This window comes from Pristiophorus japonicus, chromosome X (assembly GCF_044704955.1).
Source record: "Pristiophorus japonicus isolate sPriJap1 chromosome X, sPriJap1.hap1, whole genome shotgun sequence".
Taxonomy (NCBI): Eukaryota; Metazoa; Chordata; class Chondrichthyes; family Pristiophoridae; genus Pristiophorus; species Pristiophorus japonicus.
Genome location: NC_092010.1, coordinates 36,257,478 through 36,276,191, shown reverse-complemented (window position 1 = coordinate 36,276,191; position 18,714 = coordinate 36,257,478). Strand labels below are relative to the sequence as shown.

The 18,714-nt window shown below is 44.3% G+C and overlaps 1 protein-coding gene and 1 long non-coding RNA gene across 2 annotated transcripts in view; one reads left to right on the top strand and one right to left on the bottom strand.

Annotated features, from left to right (window-relative positions):
* Positions 1–221: 221 nt before the first annotated feature.
* LOC139240980 (protein FAM186B-like) overlaps positions 222–18,714 on the bottom strand; it is a 29,370-nt gene continuing 10,877 nt past the window's right edge. Inside the window, exons 4-8 of the mRNA XM_070869610.1 lie at positions 13,025–14,948; positions 11,214–11,403; positions 8,473–8,651; positions 2,141–2,254; positions 222–493 (exon numbers count right to left, since the gene is read on the bottom strand). Coding sequence (XP_070725711.1) covers positions 319–493; positions 2,141–2,254; positions 8,473–8,651; positions 11,214–11,403; positions 13,025–14,948 — 2,582 coding nt within the window. The 3' untranslated portion in view covers positions 222–318. The remainder of the gene's footprint in view (positions 494–2,140; positions 2,255–8,472; positions 8,652–11,213; positions 11,404–13,024; positions 14,949–18,714) is intronic.
* On the top strand, positions 6,479–17,498 carry LOC139240982 (uncharacterized). Its single transcript, XR_011588766.1, has 3 exons — positions 6,479–7,009; positions 8,206–8,411; positions 17,158–17,498. It is a non-coding gene; the product is annotated as an uncharacterized lncRNA (long non-coding RNA).

Below are 18,714 nucleotides of genomic sequence, written 5' to 3'. Positions count from 1 at the left end.
GGAGGCCAGCCAGGAGTACAGAGAAACGTTTGCAAATCTTTAAAGGTCGCAAAGTGGGCATAAGAACAAGGCGAGTGTTAAATTCAAGGTACAGTATAGCAGGAACTTAGACACACTTGTCATCGCAGACAATGGGGTCGCTGACAAAACTCGAACAATCCCTGCCTCCGAGTCTGGCTGTGAATGGGCTGAAGTAAGGAACTGAGATCTGTAGGTGTTGTTTAGACTTTATTGAAACCAAATAAAGTTACAGAAACAAAAATAGAACAAGGCGCACAACATTTATGAGGCAGGACAACTGTTGTTGCGATAAACTCTTTAGCTCTGCTGAAATTTGTTTGAAGATGCAGCAACGGCTAATGCCACCTTTTTGTCTGAAAACCGAGGAACAGGTGACACGGGTGGGATAGGAAGGCTCTTCGTTGGTATCTGCAGTCTGTCTCCCACAATATGTATTTGCGTCTTCGCTAACATCTGCCTAAAATAATTATTTCTGGTAAAGAAAATGAAATATTGATGAAATATGTTTAAGCAAGACTGCAGGATAAAAAAGCAGTGGAGTATTTACAGATCTTTATAGACCTTGAAGCGGTTACAGTTATAAAACAAAGAAAATCAGAGGTCCATGATGGCGGTTGCTGCAGCCTGAAAGCGACCGGCACCAATTTTTTTTTTTTTAACGTTCCTGTGGAGCAGGAGCAGGCCCCACAACTCTGCAGTATATACGATCGACCCCTCCCCCACATTGCTACTTCATCTCCACCTCCCCCTCGTCCCGGGACTTACCACAGGGCCGCTGTCTGTCTGCGACAGTCGCTATCAGCGCGTCCAAATAATGGAAATAAGGCCTGAGGCTCAATTGTGTCAGCCATGGCTCAGTGGGTAGCACTCACCTCTGAGTCAGGGACTTGAGCACATAAATCTAAGCTGACACTCCAGTGCAGTGCTGAGGGAGTGCCGCACTGTCAGAGGTGCTGCCTTTTGGATGAGATATTAAACCGAGTCTGCTCTCTCAGGTGGATGTAAAAGATCCCATGGCACTATTTCGAAGAAGAGCAGGGGAGTTATCCCCGGTGTCCTGGGGCCAATATTTATCCCTCAATCAACATAACAAAAACAGATTATCTGGTCATTATCACATTGCTGTTTGTGGGAGCTTGCTGTGCGCAAATTGGCTGCCGCGTTTCCCACATTACAACAGTGACCGCACTTCAAAAGTACTTCATTGGCTGTAAAGCGCTTTGAGACGTCCGGTGGTCATGAAAGGCACTATAGAAATGCAAGTCTTTCTTTATTCCGGGTTCGCCTCGGGCCTCCTGAAAAGGCGTCATAACCAATTTCTAGGTTCCGTTCTCGAGGCGACTTGTGTGAGACACTAGAAGATTGTTGGTGCTTATGGAATTGTACTCCAGCATGAATCATTGCCTTCGGGGAGGAGGAGAAAATTGAGGGCGAAAGCAAATTAAAATCAGGTAATGGAACTTCGGCAAAGAACCAGTAATGTTGCTATTATTTTTGGTCCCTTCAGAAGCAGGTACTCCATCCTGTGATCGATGAGCTTTCTCTTTCATCCCCAGATTATTGCCATGTACAACCCCCAAACCATTGGCACATACATGTCCCCAGACTAGTTCATGTATATCCCTTTAGACTATTGCTGTGCACAAATCCCTCTTTAATTATCGAGCAGGACAAAGGGAAAGAAAAACTCCAGAGTATCAGCACTGACGCTGCTCTGTGAATGAGCGTAGGAGTTCGTTATCACCCTCAGTCTGCATCCTTCATGTTTTAATACTGATATTGAAACTTGATACGTCCTTACTATACAGTATAAATGCACACGAGGCCCATACTTGAGAGAAGGTCACTCTGTGACCAGTTACCTTTATTACCAAGACCTCAAGTGATGAAGGTGGGTGGAGCTTCCCCTTTTATACCTGGAAGTCCAGGTTAGGAGTGTCTCCCACAAGTGCACCCCTTTGTGGTCAATGTTCTCAAGGTGTACAACTTAGGTCAGCTTATACATGGGTTACAATGATAGTTGAATACATGACAAAACTCCCTCTTTAAAGTATGAGATAGGGAACAGGATCCAGGGAGTGGATGAACAGGATAACAAACAACAAAATGGAACTCTTACCTGTCTATTGCCACTAATTTAGGAGTCCCTGGAAGCGAAGCTGGGATAGCGGGGTCCTTCTTGGCAATTGGTAAACTCCCATCTACAATATTTGTGGACCACATATGGGAGTTCCTAGCAAAGGATAAGGTGTAATATTAATGGAGTACAACAGTTAACGTTTAATCAACTCGCGATTGTAAGAAATAGGAGCAGAAGTGGGCCATTCGGCCCCTCGAGCCTGCTCCGCCATTCAATAAGATCATGGCTGATCATCGACCTCAACTCCACTTTCCCGCCCGATCCCCATATCCTGTGTGATATTGGGGCACACCAGGGACTAGATTTTCGTATAGGCTGTAATCTTACAGGCTGACTTTCCAATATATTTGCCGAGCACTAATTACGCAGACCACACAAAGCTATTTTCCGATGGTAATCTGTTGCTGCGGCTGGAGCAATCTGGGACAGACTGGCATGAATCTGATATTTTATGATTTATGATTTTAAATGTTGAGCAAATATTAGCAGCCTTTATCACTACACCACCAAATCATGGATTGACAACAAACTGTGGATGGTGTTAAATAGCGTATTACTACACTAGGCACTGAGGAACACAGCTAATAACTGCTGCCATTTTGCACACAGAACAAATGAATACATCACTACCACAAGAAATGTTTGCATGTGTGACATAGAAACATAGAAACATCGAAAATAGGTGCAGGAGTAGGCCATTCGGTCCTTCGAGCCTGCACCGCCATTCAATAAGATCATGGCTGATCATTCCCTCAGTACCCATTTCCTGCTTTCTCTCCATGGCCCTTGATCCCCTTAGCCGTAAGAACATAATAAGAACATAAGAATTAGGAACAGGAGTAGGCCATCCAGCCCCTCGAGCCTGCTCCGCCATTCAACAGGATCATGGCTGATCTGATCTGGCCGTGGACTCAGCTCCACTTACCCGCCCGCTCCCCATAACCCTTAATTCCCTTATTGGTTAAAAATCTATCCATCTGTGATTTGAATACATTCAATGAGCTAGCCTCAACTGCTTCCTTGGGCAGAGAATTCCACAGATTCACAAACCTCTGGGAGAAGAAATTTCCTCTCAACTCGGTTTTAAATTGGCCCCCCCGTATTTTGAGGCTGTGTCCCCTAGTTTTAGTCTCCCTGACCAGTGGAAACAACCTCTCTGCCTCTATCTTCATTATTTTAAATGTTTCTAATAAGATCACCCCTCATCCTTCTGAACTCCAACGAGTAAAGACCCAGTTTACTCAATCTATCATCATAAGGTAACCCCCTCATCTCCGGAATCAGCCTAGAGAATCGTCTCTGTACCCACTCCAAAGCTAGTATATCCTTCCTGAAGTAAGGTGACCAAAACTGCACTCAGTACTCCAGGTGCGGCCTCACCAATACCCTGTACAGTTGCAGCAGGACCTCCCTGCTTTTGTATTCCATCCCTCTCGCAATGAAGGCCAACATTCCATTTGCCTTCCTGATTACCTGCTGCACCTGCAAACTAACTTTTTGGGATTCATGCACAAGGACCCCCAGGTCCCTCTGCACTGCAGCATGTTGTAATTTCTCCCCATTCAAATAATATTCCCTTTTAATGTTTTTTTTTCCAAGGTGGATGACCTCACATTTTCCGACATTGTATTCCATCTGCCAAACCTTAGCCCATTCGCTTAACCTATCTAAATCTCTTTGCAGCCTCTCTGTGGCCTCTACACAACCCGCTTTCCCACTAATCTTTGTGTCATCTGCAAATTTTGTTACACTACACTCTGTCCCCTCTTCCAGGTCATCTATGTATATTGTAAACAGTTGTGGTCCCAGCACCGATCCCTGTGGCACACCACTAACCACCGATTTCCAACCCGAAAAGGACCCATTTATCCCGACTCTCTGCTTTCTGTTAGCCAGCCAATTCTCTATCCATGCTAATACATTTCCTCTGACTCCGCGTACCTTTATCTTCTGCAGTAACCTTTTGTGTGGCACCTTATCGAATGCCTTTTGGAAATCTAAATACACCACATCCATCGGTTACACCTCTATCCACCATGCTCGTTATCTCCTCAAAGAATTCCAGTAAATTAGTTACACATGATTTCCCCTCCATGAATCCATGTTGCGTCTGCTTGATTGCACTATTCCTATCTAGATGTCCCGCTATTTCTTCCTTAATGATAGCTTCAAGCATTTTCCCCACTACAGATGTTAAACTAACCGGCCTATAGTTACCTGCCTTTTGTCTGCCCCCTTTTTTAAACAGAGGTGTTACATTAGCTGCTTTCCAATCCGCTGGTACCTCCCCAGAGTCCAGAGAATTTTGGTAGATTATAACGAATGCATCTGCTATAACTTCCGCCATCTCTTAATACCCTGGGATGCATTTCATCAGGACCAGGGGACTTGTCTACCTTGAATCCCATTCGCCTGTCCAGCACTACCCCACTAGTGATTGTGATTGTCTCAAGGTCCTCCCTTCCCACATTCCCGTGACCAGCAATTTTTGGCATGGTTTTTGTGTCTTCCACTGTGAAGACCGAAGCAAAATAATTGTTTAAGGTCTCAGCCATTTCCACATTTCCCATTATTAAATTCCCCCTTCTCATCTTCTAAGGGACCAACATTTACTTTTATATAATCGTTAAAAGCTTTTACTATCTGTTTTTATGTTTTGCGCAAGTTTACTTTCGTAATCTATCTTTTCTTTCTTTATTGCTTTCTTAGTCATTCTTTGCTGTCGTTTAAAATTTTCCCAATCTTCTAGTTTCCCATTAACCTTGGCCACCTTAAACGCACTGGTTTTTAATTTGATACTCACCTTTATTTCCTTGGTTATCCACGGCTGGTTATCCCTTCTCTTATCGCCCTTCTTTTTCACTGGAATATATTTTTGTTGAGCACTATGAAAGAGCTCCTTAAAAGTCCTCCACTGTTCCTCAATTGTGGCACCGTTTAGTCTGTGTTCCCAGTCTACTTTAGCCAATTCTGCCCTCATCCCACTGTAGTTCCCTTTGTTTAAGCATAGTACGCTCGTTTGAGACACTACTTCCTCACCTCAATCTGTATTACAAATTCAACCATACTGTGATCACTCATTCCGAGAGGATCTTTTACGAGGAGATTGTTTATTATTCCTGTCTCATTACACAGGACCAGATCTAAGATAGCTTGCTCCCTTGTAGGTTCTGTAACGTACTGTTCTAAGAAACAATCCCGTATGCATTCTATGAATTCCTCCTCAAGGCTACCCCGTGCGATTTGATTTGACCAATCGATATGTAGGTTAAAATCCCCCATGATTACTGCCGTACCATTTTCACATGCCTCCATTATTCCCCTGATTATTGTCCGCCCCACTGTGAAGTTATTATTTGGGGGCCTATAAACTACGCCCACCAGTGACTTTTTCCCCTTACTATCTCTAATCTCCACCCACAATGATTCAACATTTTGTTCATTAGAGCCAATATCGTCTCTCACAATTGCCCTGATATCATCCTTTATTAACAGAGCTACCCCATCTCCTTTCCCTTCTTGTCTATCTTTCCGAATTGTCAGATACCCCTGTATGTTTAATTCCCAGTCTTGGCCACCCTGCAACCACGTTTCAGTAATGGCCACCAAATCATACCCATTTGTAATGATTTGTGCCGTCAACTTATTTACTTTGTTTTGAATGCTGCGTGCGTTTAGGTAAAGTGTTTTAATACTAGTTTTTAAACCATGATTTTTAGTTTTGACCCCTCCTGCAGCCCTTTTATATTCATACATATTGTCCCTTCCTATCACCTTGTGGTTTACACTTACCCCAGTGCTACTCTGCTCTGTTGCCTCCTGCCTTTTGCATTCTTTCTTGGGGTTCTGTTCATCTGAGCTCTCACCCACTCTAACTAGCTCAGAGCCCTCTCCTGGGTTCCCATCCCCCTGCCAAGCTAGTTTAAAGCCCTCCCAACCGTACTATCAAAACCACCCGCGAGAACATTGGTCCCGTCTCTGTTGACGTGTAACCTGTCCGACTTGTACAGGTCCCACCTACCCCAGAAGTGGTCCCAATTTGTTCAGGAAACGAAAGCCCTCCCTCCTACACCAACAGGAGAGTGGAGAGCACCAGTTCCAACTGTCACAGGACGAGAGAGTGGAGAGCACCAGTTCCCACTGTCACAGGACGAGAGAGTGGAGAGCACCAGTTCCCACTGTCACAGGACGAGAGAGTGGAGAGCACCAGTTCCCACTGTCACAGGACGAGAGAGTGGAGAGCACCAGTTCCCACTGTCACAGGACGAGAGAGTGGAGAGCACCAGTTCCAACTGTCACAGGACGAGAGAGTGGAGAGCACCAGTCCCCACTGTCACAGGACGAGAGAGTGGAGAGCACCAGTTCCCACTGTCACAGGACGAGAGAATGGAGAGCACCAGTTCCCACTGTCACAGGACGAGAGAGTGGAGAGCACCAGTTCCCACTGTCACAGGACAGAGAGTGGAGAGCACCAGTTCCCACTGTCACAGGACGAGAGAGTGGAGAGCACCAGTTCCAACTGTCACAGGACAGAGATTTTTACCTAATTAACTTCTATACCGATGGAAATAAAGGTAAGATCATGGGTAACATGACCCTATCAGAGGATCCTAGTCCCTGGTAATCCCACAGCGGGTAGTGCAAATGAAGGCTGAAAGTACTGCAACCAGTAACACATCTTTGTCCCTTTTTAGGATTCAATACGGTCAGTGGTTTAGCTCATGTCCTAGTGCAATCCTGTTGTCCGCTTCCTCCATCAGCCTTACAGTTTGGTGACAGTTGTTAAGTCAAAAGCATCGGAATAAAAGACCTACATTTGAAACTGCATTTGCAACTGTACTGTACAGGGTATGTTGGATCATCAATCAAATTCTACCAGGATTTGCCCAAAGATACTGAGGCCGAAATTCAGGATCTGAATAAGACCCTTTACCGCCATTTTGTGGCGGAATCGACTGGCCGCCGTGTTGCAGTCGATTGGCCGCCCCGACCCAAATTTAGGTCTGGTATTTTTCGGCCTGTCCCCACTTCTGCCCCGCTACTGCCGACCGCCACAAGCGCGTCATCAAAACGTGCACCGCCGCTCTCCCTCACCTGCAGAACATTCGGATCCCAATTCACATCAAAATAAAATCGCTGATCCATTGCGCGGTGCCCCCGACTGCTTTTTCTGTCGGTGCACCGAGAACTCATGTTAAGAGTGGAAGCAAGTCTTCCTCGATTCCGAGGGACTGTCTGTGATGATGATGATTTCCCCCGGGTTCAGCCGGGCCGCCAACAGGCAGCCTGGCACTCCTCTTGGGTGCCTGGCCGCTGGCCCGGCCGAAACCCTCCGTGGTGGGCAAGTGGGCCGAAGTTTAAAAATGCCGAACACTCTCCCCTTTAAGTGAAGGGGAGAGCGTGGTGACGCACACGCGCAGTGACATCACCACTACTCCACCGCTGAGTGACAGTGGCGGAGACTCGATCCCACCCCAACTTCCGCCCCTCACCAGGACTGAATGCCCCAAATTCCGCACCCATTATGACCGACTTCCGGTCCAACGGGGGAAAAAGAAAGTTAAAAGTGCCGAAAATCGAGCCGAAGACCACCTCATCGCTCCCGGCGGAAAAACCAGGTAAAAAATCATTGGTGCGCCAGCTTTCTGGCGTGCCTGAATTTCGGCCCCACTGTCTCCTATTTTCTTCTCTAAAAGGTCCACTGCCAAACCAAAGGGAGCAGGACAGGAATGAACCAGCCAACAGTTAAGCTCTATTGTGGAATGCATGACTTCTGGTTTGGCTGTGCACCCTGCTTAATGGCCTTGCTCCTTGGCACGTCAGCATTGGTAATGGGATTGATTTACAATGCTGGGACCAGACTTTTTTTTAAGCTCACTGCAATCACGACAAGCATTGAACACTCTGGTTAATGCAGTACAATGCAGACCTTCCCCTACAACAACGGAACGATATACTCAGCCACATTTGTTATCAACTGCCTTCTCTCGTTACCCTGTTTATGCTATCATTTGTAAACTAGGCTACATTCAATTTTTTTCCAGGTTCGGTTGACAGACGACACTGCATACTGCCCACAAAGTGGTGGTCTACTGAATCTGATTCAAGGAGTAAACCTGACAACGCTCAGAACAAACAGTACCAGGAGGCACCATGAACAGGCGATGGGTGCACTTAATCAAGCAATGCCAATCCAAGGTCACTTTTGCCATAGAGAACCTGCAAGTGTCCTCACCTCCCCATAAGAAAGGTGAGGCCTTTTTAGTATTATTCAGCTGAAATACTTGGAACCTTTAACACTGAACCCGTACCTCTTTCCAAGAAAAGCTGAAGGCGTGCAGTTGCCCTCACCGCAAAGATAACACGGTGTCCTGGATGTCACCAAATACGTCGGCTGAAGGGGGGACCGGAACTGCATCTGAGTCCTTGATTTTCTTGGTTTGGTGGCTAGCAATGGACTTATCAAGTGCAGGCCAGCACGGTGTTTAAGCTTGAAAAAGAATACAAATACAATGGTAATAGATTTTTTATTTTTGATCTTCTGTCCTCAAGACAGTGACTATTGTTGGGTTACAGTTCCATGAGTTCCAGCTGCTCCTCTGGTACCTCACCCAGTCATTTTTATGAGCAACTGGAGGAGCCAGAGGGGTAGATAGATAGATTTACAAGGATGATGCCAGAAATGCGAGGTTGTACCCATCAGGAAAGGGTGAACAGGCTGAAACATAGAAACAGAAACTAGGTGCAGGAGTAGGCCATTCGGCCCTTCGAGCCTGCACCACCATTCAATAAGATCATGGCTGATCAGTCACCTCAGTACCCCTTTCCTGCTTTCTCTCCGTACCCCTTGATCCCTTTAGCCATAAGGGCCATATCCAACTCCCTCTTGAACATATCCAATGAACTGGCATCATCAACTCTCTGCGGTCGGAAATTCCACGGTTAACAACTCTCTGAGTGAAGAAGTTTCTCCTCATCTCAGTCCTAAATGGCTTACCCCTTATCCTTAGGCTATGTCCCCTGGTTCTGGACTTCCCCAACATCGGGAACATTCTTCCTGCATCTAACCTGTCCAGTCCTGTCAGAATTTTATGTTTCTATGAGATCCCCTCTCATCCTTCTAAACTCCAGTGAATACAGGCCCAGTCGATCCAGTCTCTCCTCGGGAATCAGTGTGATGAACCTTCGCTGCACTCCCTCAATAGCAAGAACGTCCTTCCTCAGATTAGGAGACCAAAACTGAACACAATATTCCAGGTGAGGCCTCACTAAAGCCCTGTACAACTGCAGTAAGACCTCCCTGCTCCTATACTCAGATCCCCTAGCTATGAAGGCCAACATACCATTTGCCTTCTTCACCGCCTGCTGTACCTGCATGCCAACTTTCAATGACTGATGTACCATGACACCCAGGTCTCGTTGCACCTCCCCTTTTCCTAATCTGCCGTCATTCAGATAATATTCTGCCTTCATGTTTTTGCCACCAAAGTGGATAACCTCACATTTATCCACATTATACTGCATCTGCCATGCATTTGCCCACTCACCTAACCTGTCCAAGTCACCTTGCAGCCTCTTAGCGTCCTCTTCACAGCTCATACCACCACCCAACTTAGTGTCATCTGCAAACTTGGAGCTATTACACTCAATTCCTTCATCTAAATCATTAATGTATATTGTAAAGAGTTGGGGTCCCAGCACTGAGCCCTGCAGCACCCCACTAGTCACTGCCTGCCATTCTGAAAAGGACCCGTTTATCCCGACTCTCTGCTTCCTGTCTGCCAACCAGTTCTCTCTCCACGTCAGTACATTACCCCCAATACCATGTGCTTTGATTTTGCACACTAATCTCTTGTGTGGGACCTTGTCAAAAGCCTTTTGAAAGTCCAAATATACCACATCCACTAGTTCTCCCTTGTCCACTCTACGAGTTACATCCTCAAAAAATTCGAGAAGATTTGTCAAGCATGATTTCCCTTTCATAAATCCATGCTGACTTGGACCGATCCTGTCACTGCTTTCCAAATGCGCTGCTATTTCATCCTTAATAATTGATTCTAACATTTTCCCCACTACTGATGTCGGGCTAACCGGTCTATAATTAACAGTTTTCTCTCTCCCTCCTTTTTTAAAAAGTGGTGTTACATTAGCTACCCTCCAGTCCATAGGAACTGATCCAGGCTGGGTCTCTTTTCTCTTGAGGGGTGACCAATTGGAGGACTTGAAAATGATGAAAGGTTTTGATAGCGTAGATGGAGAAAGAATGTTTCCACTTGTGGGGAAGTGCATAAATAGAGGCCAACAATATAAGATAGTCACCAAGAAATCCAATGGGGAATTCAGAAGAAACTTCTTTACCCAGAGAATGGTGAGAATGTGGAACTCGCTACCACAGGGAGTGGTTCAAGCGAATAGTATCGATGCATTTAAGGGGAGGCTGGACAAACATATGAGGGAGAAGGAATAGAGGGTTATGCTGATAGAGTTAGATGAGGAAAGACAGGAGGAGGCTCGAGTGGAACATAAAGGCCGGCATGGACTGGTTGGGCAGAATGGCCTGTTTCTGTGCCGTATATCCCATGTAATCCTATGTAATAATAACACATCGCAGCTATGCCCGATTATGTCCTCCCTCGCCATCTATACATAGGAACAGGAGTAGGCCAGTCAACCCTTCAACCCTGTTCCGCCATTCTATCAGATCATAATAATATTAGATATAATCGATTAGAACTTCCCGAGTTCCCCATCTCAACCTTTTTGCTGCATTGAAGCACTGAGCAAAGGCCACAAGGGACAATCGGAGGGAGCATCATCTCTGAATTGTTTACTTCCTTGTGACTGTTTTCACAAGGGCTTGGATCTGGGAGCAGTCCACCCAGCGGGAGAGGCTTTATGGCCTGGGGAGATGTGACTGGGCAGAAAGGGTGAGAATGACACTTTCACAAAACCAACAAAGGATATTAGTGGGCTTAAAACCAAAAAAACAAAACTCGTGAATTAAACAAAACCAACTACATAAAATGTGCACCTTCTTAAAATCAGAACATACCTGATTGAACAAGTCGGTCATTCGATTCAAGTGCCTTTGGCGACTCTGATTAACCATTTGCTGTCTTACACCCCAGTGCTGCATGCTGGATTTTACACGTATTTCAAGTCTGTTGGCGAATGTGCACAGATCCCGAGCAACCTTTTCATCCTTGTTGCTAATATCAGACATCCTGCCGTTCAAATAATGTCTTAAAGGAGACAAGACATACAAAAATTAACAAGTGAATTTGTTCCCTTACTTTAAGAACATAAGAAATAGGAGCAGGAGTAGGCCATGTGGCCCTTCGAGCCTGCTCCGCCATTCAATAAGATCATGGCTGATCTTCTACCTCTCCACCTTCCCGCATTATCCCCATATCTCTTAATTCCCTTAGTTCCCAAAAATCTATCAATCTCTGTCTTGAATATACTCAACGACTGAGCCTCCACAGCCCTCTGTGGTAGAGAATTCCAAAGATTCACAACCCTTTGAGTGAAGAAATCCCTCCTCATCTCGGTCCTAAATGGCCTACCCCTTATTCTGAGACTGACCCCTGGTTCTAGACTTCTCAGCCAGAGGAAACATTTTCTCAGCATTAACCCTGTCAAGCCCCTTAAGAATTTTATATGTTTCAATTAGATCACTGCTCATTCTTTTGAACTCTTAAGGAATATAGGCCTAGTCTACTCAAACTCTCCTCATAGGTCACCTGCCCTCATTTCTATGTGGCTCGGTGTCAATTTATTTTGTCTTATAATACTCCTTGGGAAGTTTTACTACGTGAAAGGCACTATATAAATATAAGTTGTTGTTGTAGTCTGTGCTCAGTTAGTTGATGTCAGGTAGGGCAATAGTAGGGTTGCAACAAGTGGCATCAGCATCTTTGGACTCAGGAAGGAAAAAAAACACAGTCTAGATCCTTGCTCCTGATCACTATCCAATGATATGTGGATGTTGGGTAAGAACAGAATTTGGTTTGGCCGTGATTCATAGTTAAATAGCTTGCTGACACTCAAGCCGCGATTTTCTAATTGCCGCTATCTTAATGCCAGCAGTAATCCATTTACTCCTGCCACGTCTACGTATCACTGTCTAAGCTCATGTGAAGAACGGCAACAGATCAAGATCTGGAGATTTGCTGGTGTTAATGGAGCTAAACCCGAGTGTAAGTCACTTTCTTCAGGAGAGGGAGAAAATCTGTAGTATCCCATTTCTAAAAAATAAATTACACCTAATTGTGTCGCTCAGAAACATCCACAATCCACAACATTCTCAATCCACAAACATGCACCATACACAATGAATTCCAGTAATTGCTGTTATGTAGCTAAACGCAGCAGCCATTTTGCATACAGCAAAATCCCACAAACAGCAATGAGATGAATGACCAGTTAATCTGTTTTTAGTGATGTTGGTTGAGGGAGGAATGTTGGCCAGGCAAACTCCCTCCTTTTCTTCAAATAGCGCCATGCAACCTTTATCATCCTTGGTTTGACAATTCATCTGATCGGTGGCACCTCTGACAGTGCAGCACTCCCTCAGCACTGCACCGAGAGTTGCGGCCTGGATTAGGTGCTCAAGCCCTGGAGTGGGGCCCGAACCCACAACCTTCTGACTCAGAGGCCACTAGTTAAGCCAAGCTGACACTCCAATGGGAAACTTGTTGATTTCTGATCGATTTCAAACATTCCAAATCAGTATCCATTTTGAATTTGTGCCCATTTAATCCAACAAGAACATTTAGTGAAAGATACAGTAGTCTGGCCAGACTGGCATCAGTTGCTCTTTTCTATGGGGCTATTGTCAAATAATGACGGATATTCATCTACCTAAGGGTTTGGATATGACGGAAAGCGATGTACTTTTTGAACAGATAAGCCAGTCGAAGCTGAACTGTGGTTAACGTTTGATTAATAAGGTGTGTTGCTATGGCATGGAGTTGTTTGGAAATTACACCATTATACACTGCTTGATCCAAAGTTTTATAATTTCTTCTTAGGTATGTCACATTCGCAATATACGACCTGTCCACAATTTCTTCGCCACCAGCAGCCTGGAAGACCATTCTCCTGGGTCGTATTGTTATTTCCATTGTCTCTGTTGTAGTATTGGTCAAAGGAACTCCTTCCTTCTTACAATGTTCTGCCTGTAGTTTCATTTCCTTTCCTTTAAGGTCAAAGGCATTGTTGATAGAGCAGAGATGATTGGTTGCCTCTTGAATCCTGATTAACTGATCCATTCCAGCCCGAAAGGACTTTTTCTCAAGCATTAGAATTGTGTCCAAGGCGTCCAGTGTCTTTTCGTGGAAATGGGTTTCTTGCTGGGTCAGGCTTTTGTCCTGTTTGGCCTCTTCAATGAAATACTGAATCTGGGCACTTAATTCATCAAGTGCGATTTCTTGAATAATACTGAATTGGGAAATTTCTTTAAGAAGTTCAGCAAAAGTCATAAATTCAGGTTGTTTTTCCTCTGGCTTCTCTACCAGGCTTTCCTTTGACCGATTCAATACTTGGATAGATTGCTCACTAAATTCTTGCTTGAAGTTCTGCTTTGGCTTGGCAAAGATTTCTTTGATCATTTTCTCAATCACTCCATAAAGATTTTTTAATTCAGCAGACTTGAGAAGAGCTTGGACCTTACAGACGTCATCTGGCGAAAGTTCTTGTCCACTGCTCAATCCATGATCCAGTGAATACAAAACAGCGGTTTGAAAATCTGTAAGCATGTCCACAGCCATCTGCTTAGCCTTGGTTTTTAAAGCTCCTTCTTTCCGAGCTGATGTCCTGTGTTTCTTTCTTGCATTCAGGTCAGAGATAAGCATCGTATCCTTCACTGCTTCAGTAAGAACTGCCTCCAATTTGTGAGGTGTTGGAGTGATTCCTCCATTGGATACTTCTGTGGGAATATTTCCCCCCTCAGTTTCTCCAAATGGAATGTTTTCTTCTTTGAATACTTCTAGGATAGTCCTTTGCTCCTCAGGTTCTTCAAAGGGAATGTTTTGTCCCTTGGATTCTACAAGGACAGCTCTTTGTTCCTCAGGTTTATCACGCCCATCACCAAGAATATGTTTGTGCTCCTCACTGAGAGGACATTTCCCCCATAAGCTTTCTGGAGGAATGATTTTGTCCTTTGATTCTTTCACAAGTGCCATACTTTTATTTATTTCTGGTGCCTGCTTTGTTTTTACTTGCAAATCGGCAGACGGAGAGAATTCTTCAGAAGTGACTTTCTCGCGAGCGAGTGGTTTGCTCACGTTTTGTAGCTGCTCAACTTTGGACCTCAAAAGTTTAATGGTGCTTTCCAGATTGTAGTTCATGCTACACGCTTCCCTGGAATGACGTTCTGCTAGTTCAGCGCGCGTTTGAAGTGCTTTGCTGTGTTCGCGAAGGTGATTCAGCTCCTTTGCCAGATTACCTTCAGCACCCTGGGAGCCAAATGAGTCTGATTTTCTTAGTTCATGTTCCACCTCAAAATATTCCTGTGACCGAACGTGAAATGCCTTGTGAAGATTCTCTACGAATTTCCTGATGTATCTGAAGGCAATTGTCTGGGCTTTCTTGCCAGTAGGATATTTTGCGATGTCTGTTAGCATCATATCAATCTCTCCCACTGCTGCGTCCAACTGTTCCACAGTGTTTGGTTCCACCATATTCACTGTGCTCATTGGCTGCATATCTAGAAGGTGCATGAGTGTTTTGGGATCCAACTTCTTCTCCCGCCACCATTTCATATTGGCATCTTTACCACCATGTCCTGCAAAGAATCACAGTGTAAGCCCAATCATTGTGCACGTTATTATGCATTATGCTCTGAGACGTTTTGAGAGTGTTTAAGATGGTATATCAATGCAAGTCTTTTTCTTTCAATCAAAATTAGATATTGTGGAATTTTATGGCAATGTGTATTCTGAGTGATTTTAACATTGTATAATACAACTATGTAAATGTCACTGGGCTCAGTGCTGCACTCTCACCTCAGTTGGATGATCATGGGTTCAAGCTCCATTTCAGGACTTGAGCATCTAATCCAGGCAGATAAGAAAAACCTAAGAAATAGGAGCAGGAGTCGGCCATTCGGTCCCTCGAGCCTACTCCGCCATTCAATAAGACCATGGCTGATCTTCGACCTCAACTAAACTTTCCTGCACTGTCCCCATATCCCTCGATTCCCTTAATATCCAAAAATCTATCAATCTCTGTCTTAAATATACTCAACAATATAGCTGCTGCTTCTTCTTAGGCGGTCCCTCATATCGAGGATGACTTGCTTCCACACCAAAAAGGGATGAGTTCACAGGTGTTTCAATGAAGGACCTAATATTCCAGATCCCGAACTACATCCTGAAGGGTGGAAGATGCCTGTGGGTGGATTTTTTTAACGTGTGGTGGCCGTTGCACACCAGCCACCACACGGGCTTGACAGAGCTAGGTCTTGGTCCAGTTGCAAGGGTTAGCCAAGACAATTTTAGTTTTTAGTGTCTTTTGCCGTGAAGACTGATACAAAATATTTGTTCAAAGTCTCTGCCATTTCCCATTATTAATTCCCCAGTCTCATCCTCTAAGGGACCAATGTTAGTCCATTGATATCTTCCTGCAGTCTACAGCTTTCTTCCTCACTATCAACCACACAGCCAATTTTTGTATCCTCTGCAACTTCTTATTCATTGAAATCTAAATCATTTAGATATACCACAAAAAGCAAGGGAGCTCGTACTGAGCCCCGCGGAACCCCACTGGAAACAGCCTTCCAGTCACAAAAACACCCGTCGGCCATTAACCTTTGCTTCCTGCCACTGAGTCAATTTTGGATCCAACTTGCCACTTTCCCTTAGATCCCATGGGCTTTTACTTTTCTGATCCGTCTGTCATGTGGGATCTTGTCTAAAGCCTTGCTAAAATCCATGGAGACCACATTAAACGCACTACCACATAGCAGGTCAGTACTGAGACACTGCTGCATTGTTGATAGTTTAATGTTTCACCTGAAAGATAGAGCTGAGGCCTCACCTCCCCATTCAGGTAGATGCTATGACACTATTTGAAGTAAGAGCAGGGGAAATTTTCCTGGTATCCAAGCTAACATTTATCCCTCAACTAACCATCATCAAAAGACATTAGCTGTTTGTGTGCAAAGTGGCTACCACGTTTGACTATAAAACAGTGACTACACTTCAGAAATAAATCATTGGCTGTGAAGTACTTTGGAACATCTTGAGGACGTAAAAGACACTATATAAATGCAATCAGGTACCCATAGCACAGTGGGTATGTTACTGGACTGCTAATCAGAGGCCTGGACTAATAATCCAGTGAATGTGCGTTTAAAGCCCACCATGGCAGGTTTGGAATTTGAATTTATCTTGTAAAAAATATCTGGAAATAAAAAACTAGTGACCATGAAGCTGTCGCATTGTCTTAAAAACCCAACTAATGTCCTTTAGGGAAGGAAATCTACCGTCCTTACCCGGTCTGGCCTATGTGTGACTCCAGGCCCACAGCAATGTGGTTGACTCTTACCTGCCCTCTGAAACGGCCCAGCGAGACACTCGGTTGTACCAAAGTGCTGCACGTAACGGTTCATGAAGAAGGCTCGCCACCACCGAGGGCAACTAGGGATGGACAGTAAATGCTAGCCTTGATGACGATGCCCACATCCCCAGAATGATTTTTTTTAAAGTCCTTTAATAAGAGTTGAGCCGATTGTAGGGGGTGAAATTATTCTATCCATTAATGTGTTGTAAGTTGGTATGTTAGCATTATGGATTATTAGCCCATTTGTGACCATGTTCCCAAAGTTACTCTGGGGAGAAATTTGGTTTTAACAGACCCTGCAATAGCATTTTAAGGGTGTGTTAAGGGCACCAATTAAACATGCAGATTTGCTCCTGCTTGCCTTCCAGCCAGCATCACGCTTAATGAAAGCTCATCAACCTGAAACATTAACTCTATTTCTCTCTCCACAGGTGCTTTCTAACCTGCTGAGTGTTTCCAGCGGTTTCTGCTTTTCTATCACATTAACGATGCTTGCGATACAAGTTAAGGTAGGGTAGAGAATCTGCAGAAATCCAACCACATCCAGGTCGGTAGGAAGCATTGTGGATGTGATATGACCATGTTATCCACTGTCATACTAGACTCCAAATTCATCCCATCAAAACTGAACAGCAATTTTGGAGTTGATGATCAGCCATGATCTTATTGAATGGCAGAGCAGGCTCGAAGGGCCGAATCCTGTTCCTAATTCTAATGTTCAATCAAACCACCTCCATAAAAATGAATCGCTATAACACCATCAGAATATGAATCCATAATAAAGTTTAACAATAAGTTCAGTAATCATTTATGTCATATTATGTTTGTACAATGTTAATAAATAAAGACTGTAAAAGCCATTCATCTGACAATGTTACAATACACACTGCAGTGTGCCATAATATCTGACTCTCCTCAGGGTAAGTAAAAGAATAGCCATTTTTACCAGCTTTTAAATGCAGTCACAATGGCAGTCCAATAACAGCTCTTTCATGCAAAAATGTAGTTAACCATTAGAATTTGCGATCTGACAGTTATGCGCAGAATGCTTCTGCGCAGTTTCCGGTTCGTTGGCAGGAGTCACTCCGTTCACATTAACTCTCCTCACCCTCATCAACACAATTTGTGAACCAGGAGACAAAGAGGAAGGAAGTGAGGTCCAGTCGTGGATCACAAGAAATTAAAATATCCCTATTGTTTCATCATCAGCACTGATTGTCCAGTGACCACTCCATGCCCAGCATATTCCACCTTATTACTCTGAACCTTTGTAGTGAACTGACTAAATATCCATAAGCATTGCTCTGATGCTTGAAGACAATCAGTCAACTTCTGAAGGATCCAAGGCCGTTTGCCATAATCTTGTGGATGGGAAAAAACATCAGTTGGTTCAGTCACTCTTGTGTCCTGCATGAGCAGGAATTATTTTTAAAGAGTTTCGAGGCATTGAACAAGCACTCATTAACTGCGATAGTTGACAGCATCATTGGGATCAACCGTATCAAAAGCGTAAGACTTGAGAAAAGTTTTGTTCAGTATTACACACATTCGTAATGAAATCAGTCATGTATCTGGGTTTAGTTTCTTCATCACTTTCAACAAAACTAGTTGACCAGAGAGAGAACCGGCTTCATTGTCATCAGAATGCATGGCATGGTTTCCTGGGATGCGTCTTCACATTTTTCATCTTGTATAGTCTTCAAAGTCACTTGCTCTTGTTGAGTATCGGTCTGCTATTTAGCCTGCTCTAAACAGCCTTCAGTGGGGTAACTTTGAGGAAAATGGTCTTCAACTGAATTAAGGTACTCTGCAGAAGATGCTCCCTGGGCCAGTGTTCATTTTGTTTTATAATGAGTTGAGGTTTGCTCATGTCCATGTACACATTCCCTGCATCGACTTCACAACCCCGAGACACTGGAATCATTTCTTAGAGCTCTTAAAGTTACATCCTTGCTACGTTCTGGGTCTCTGATGTACCCAGAAAGACT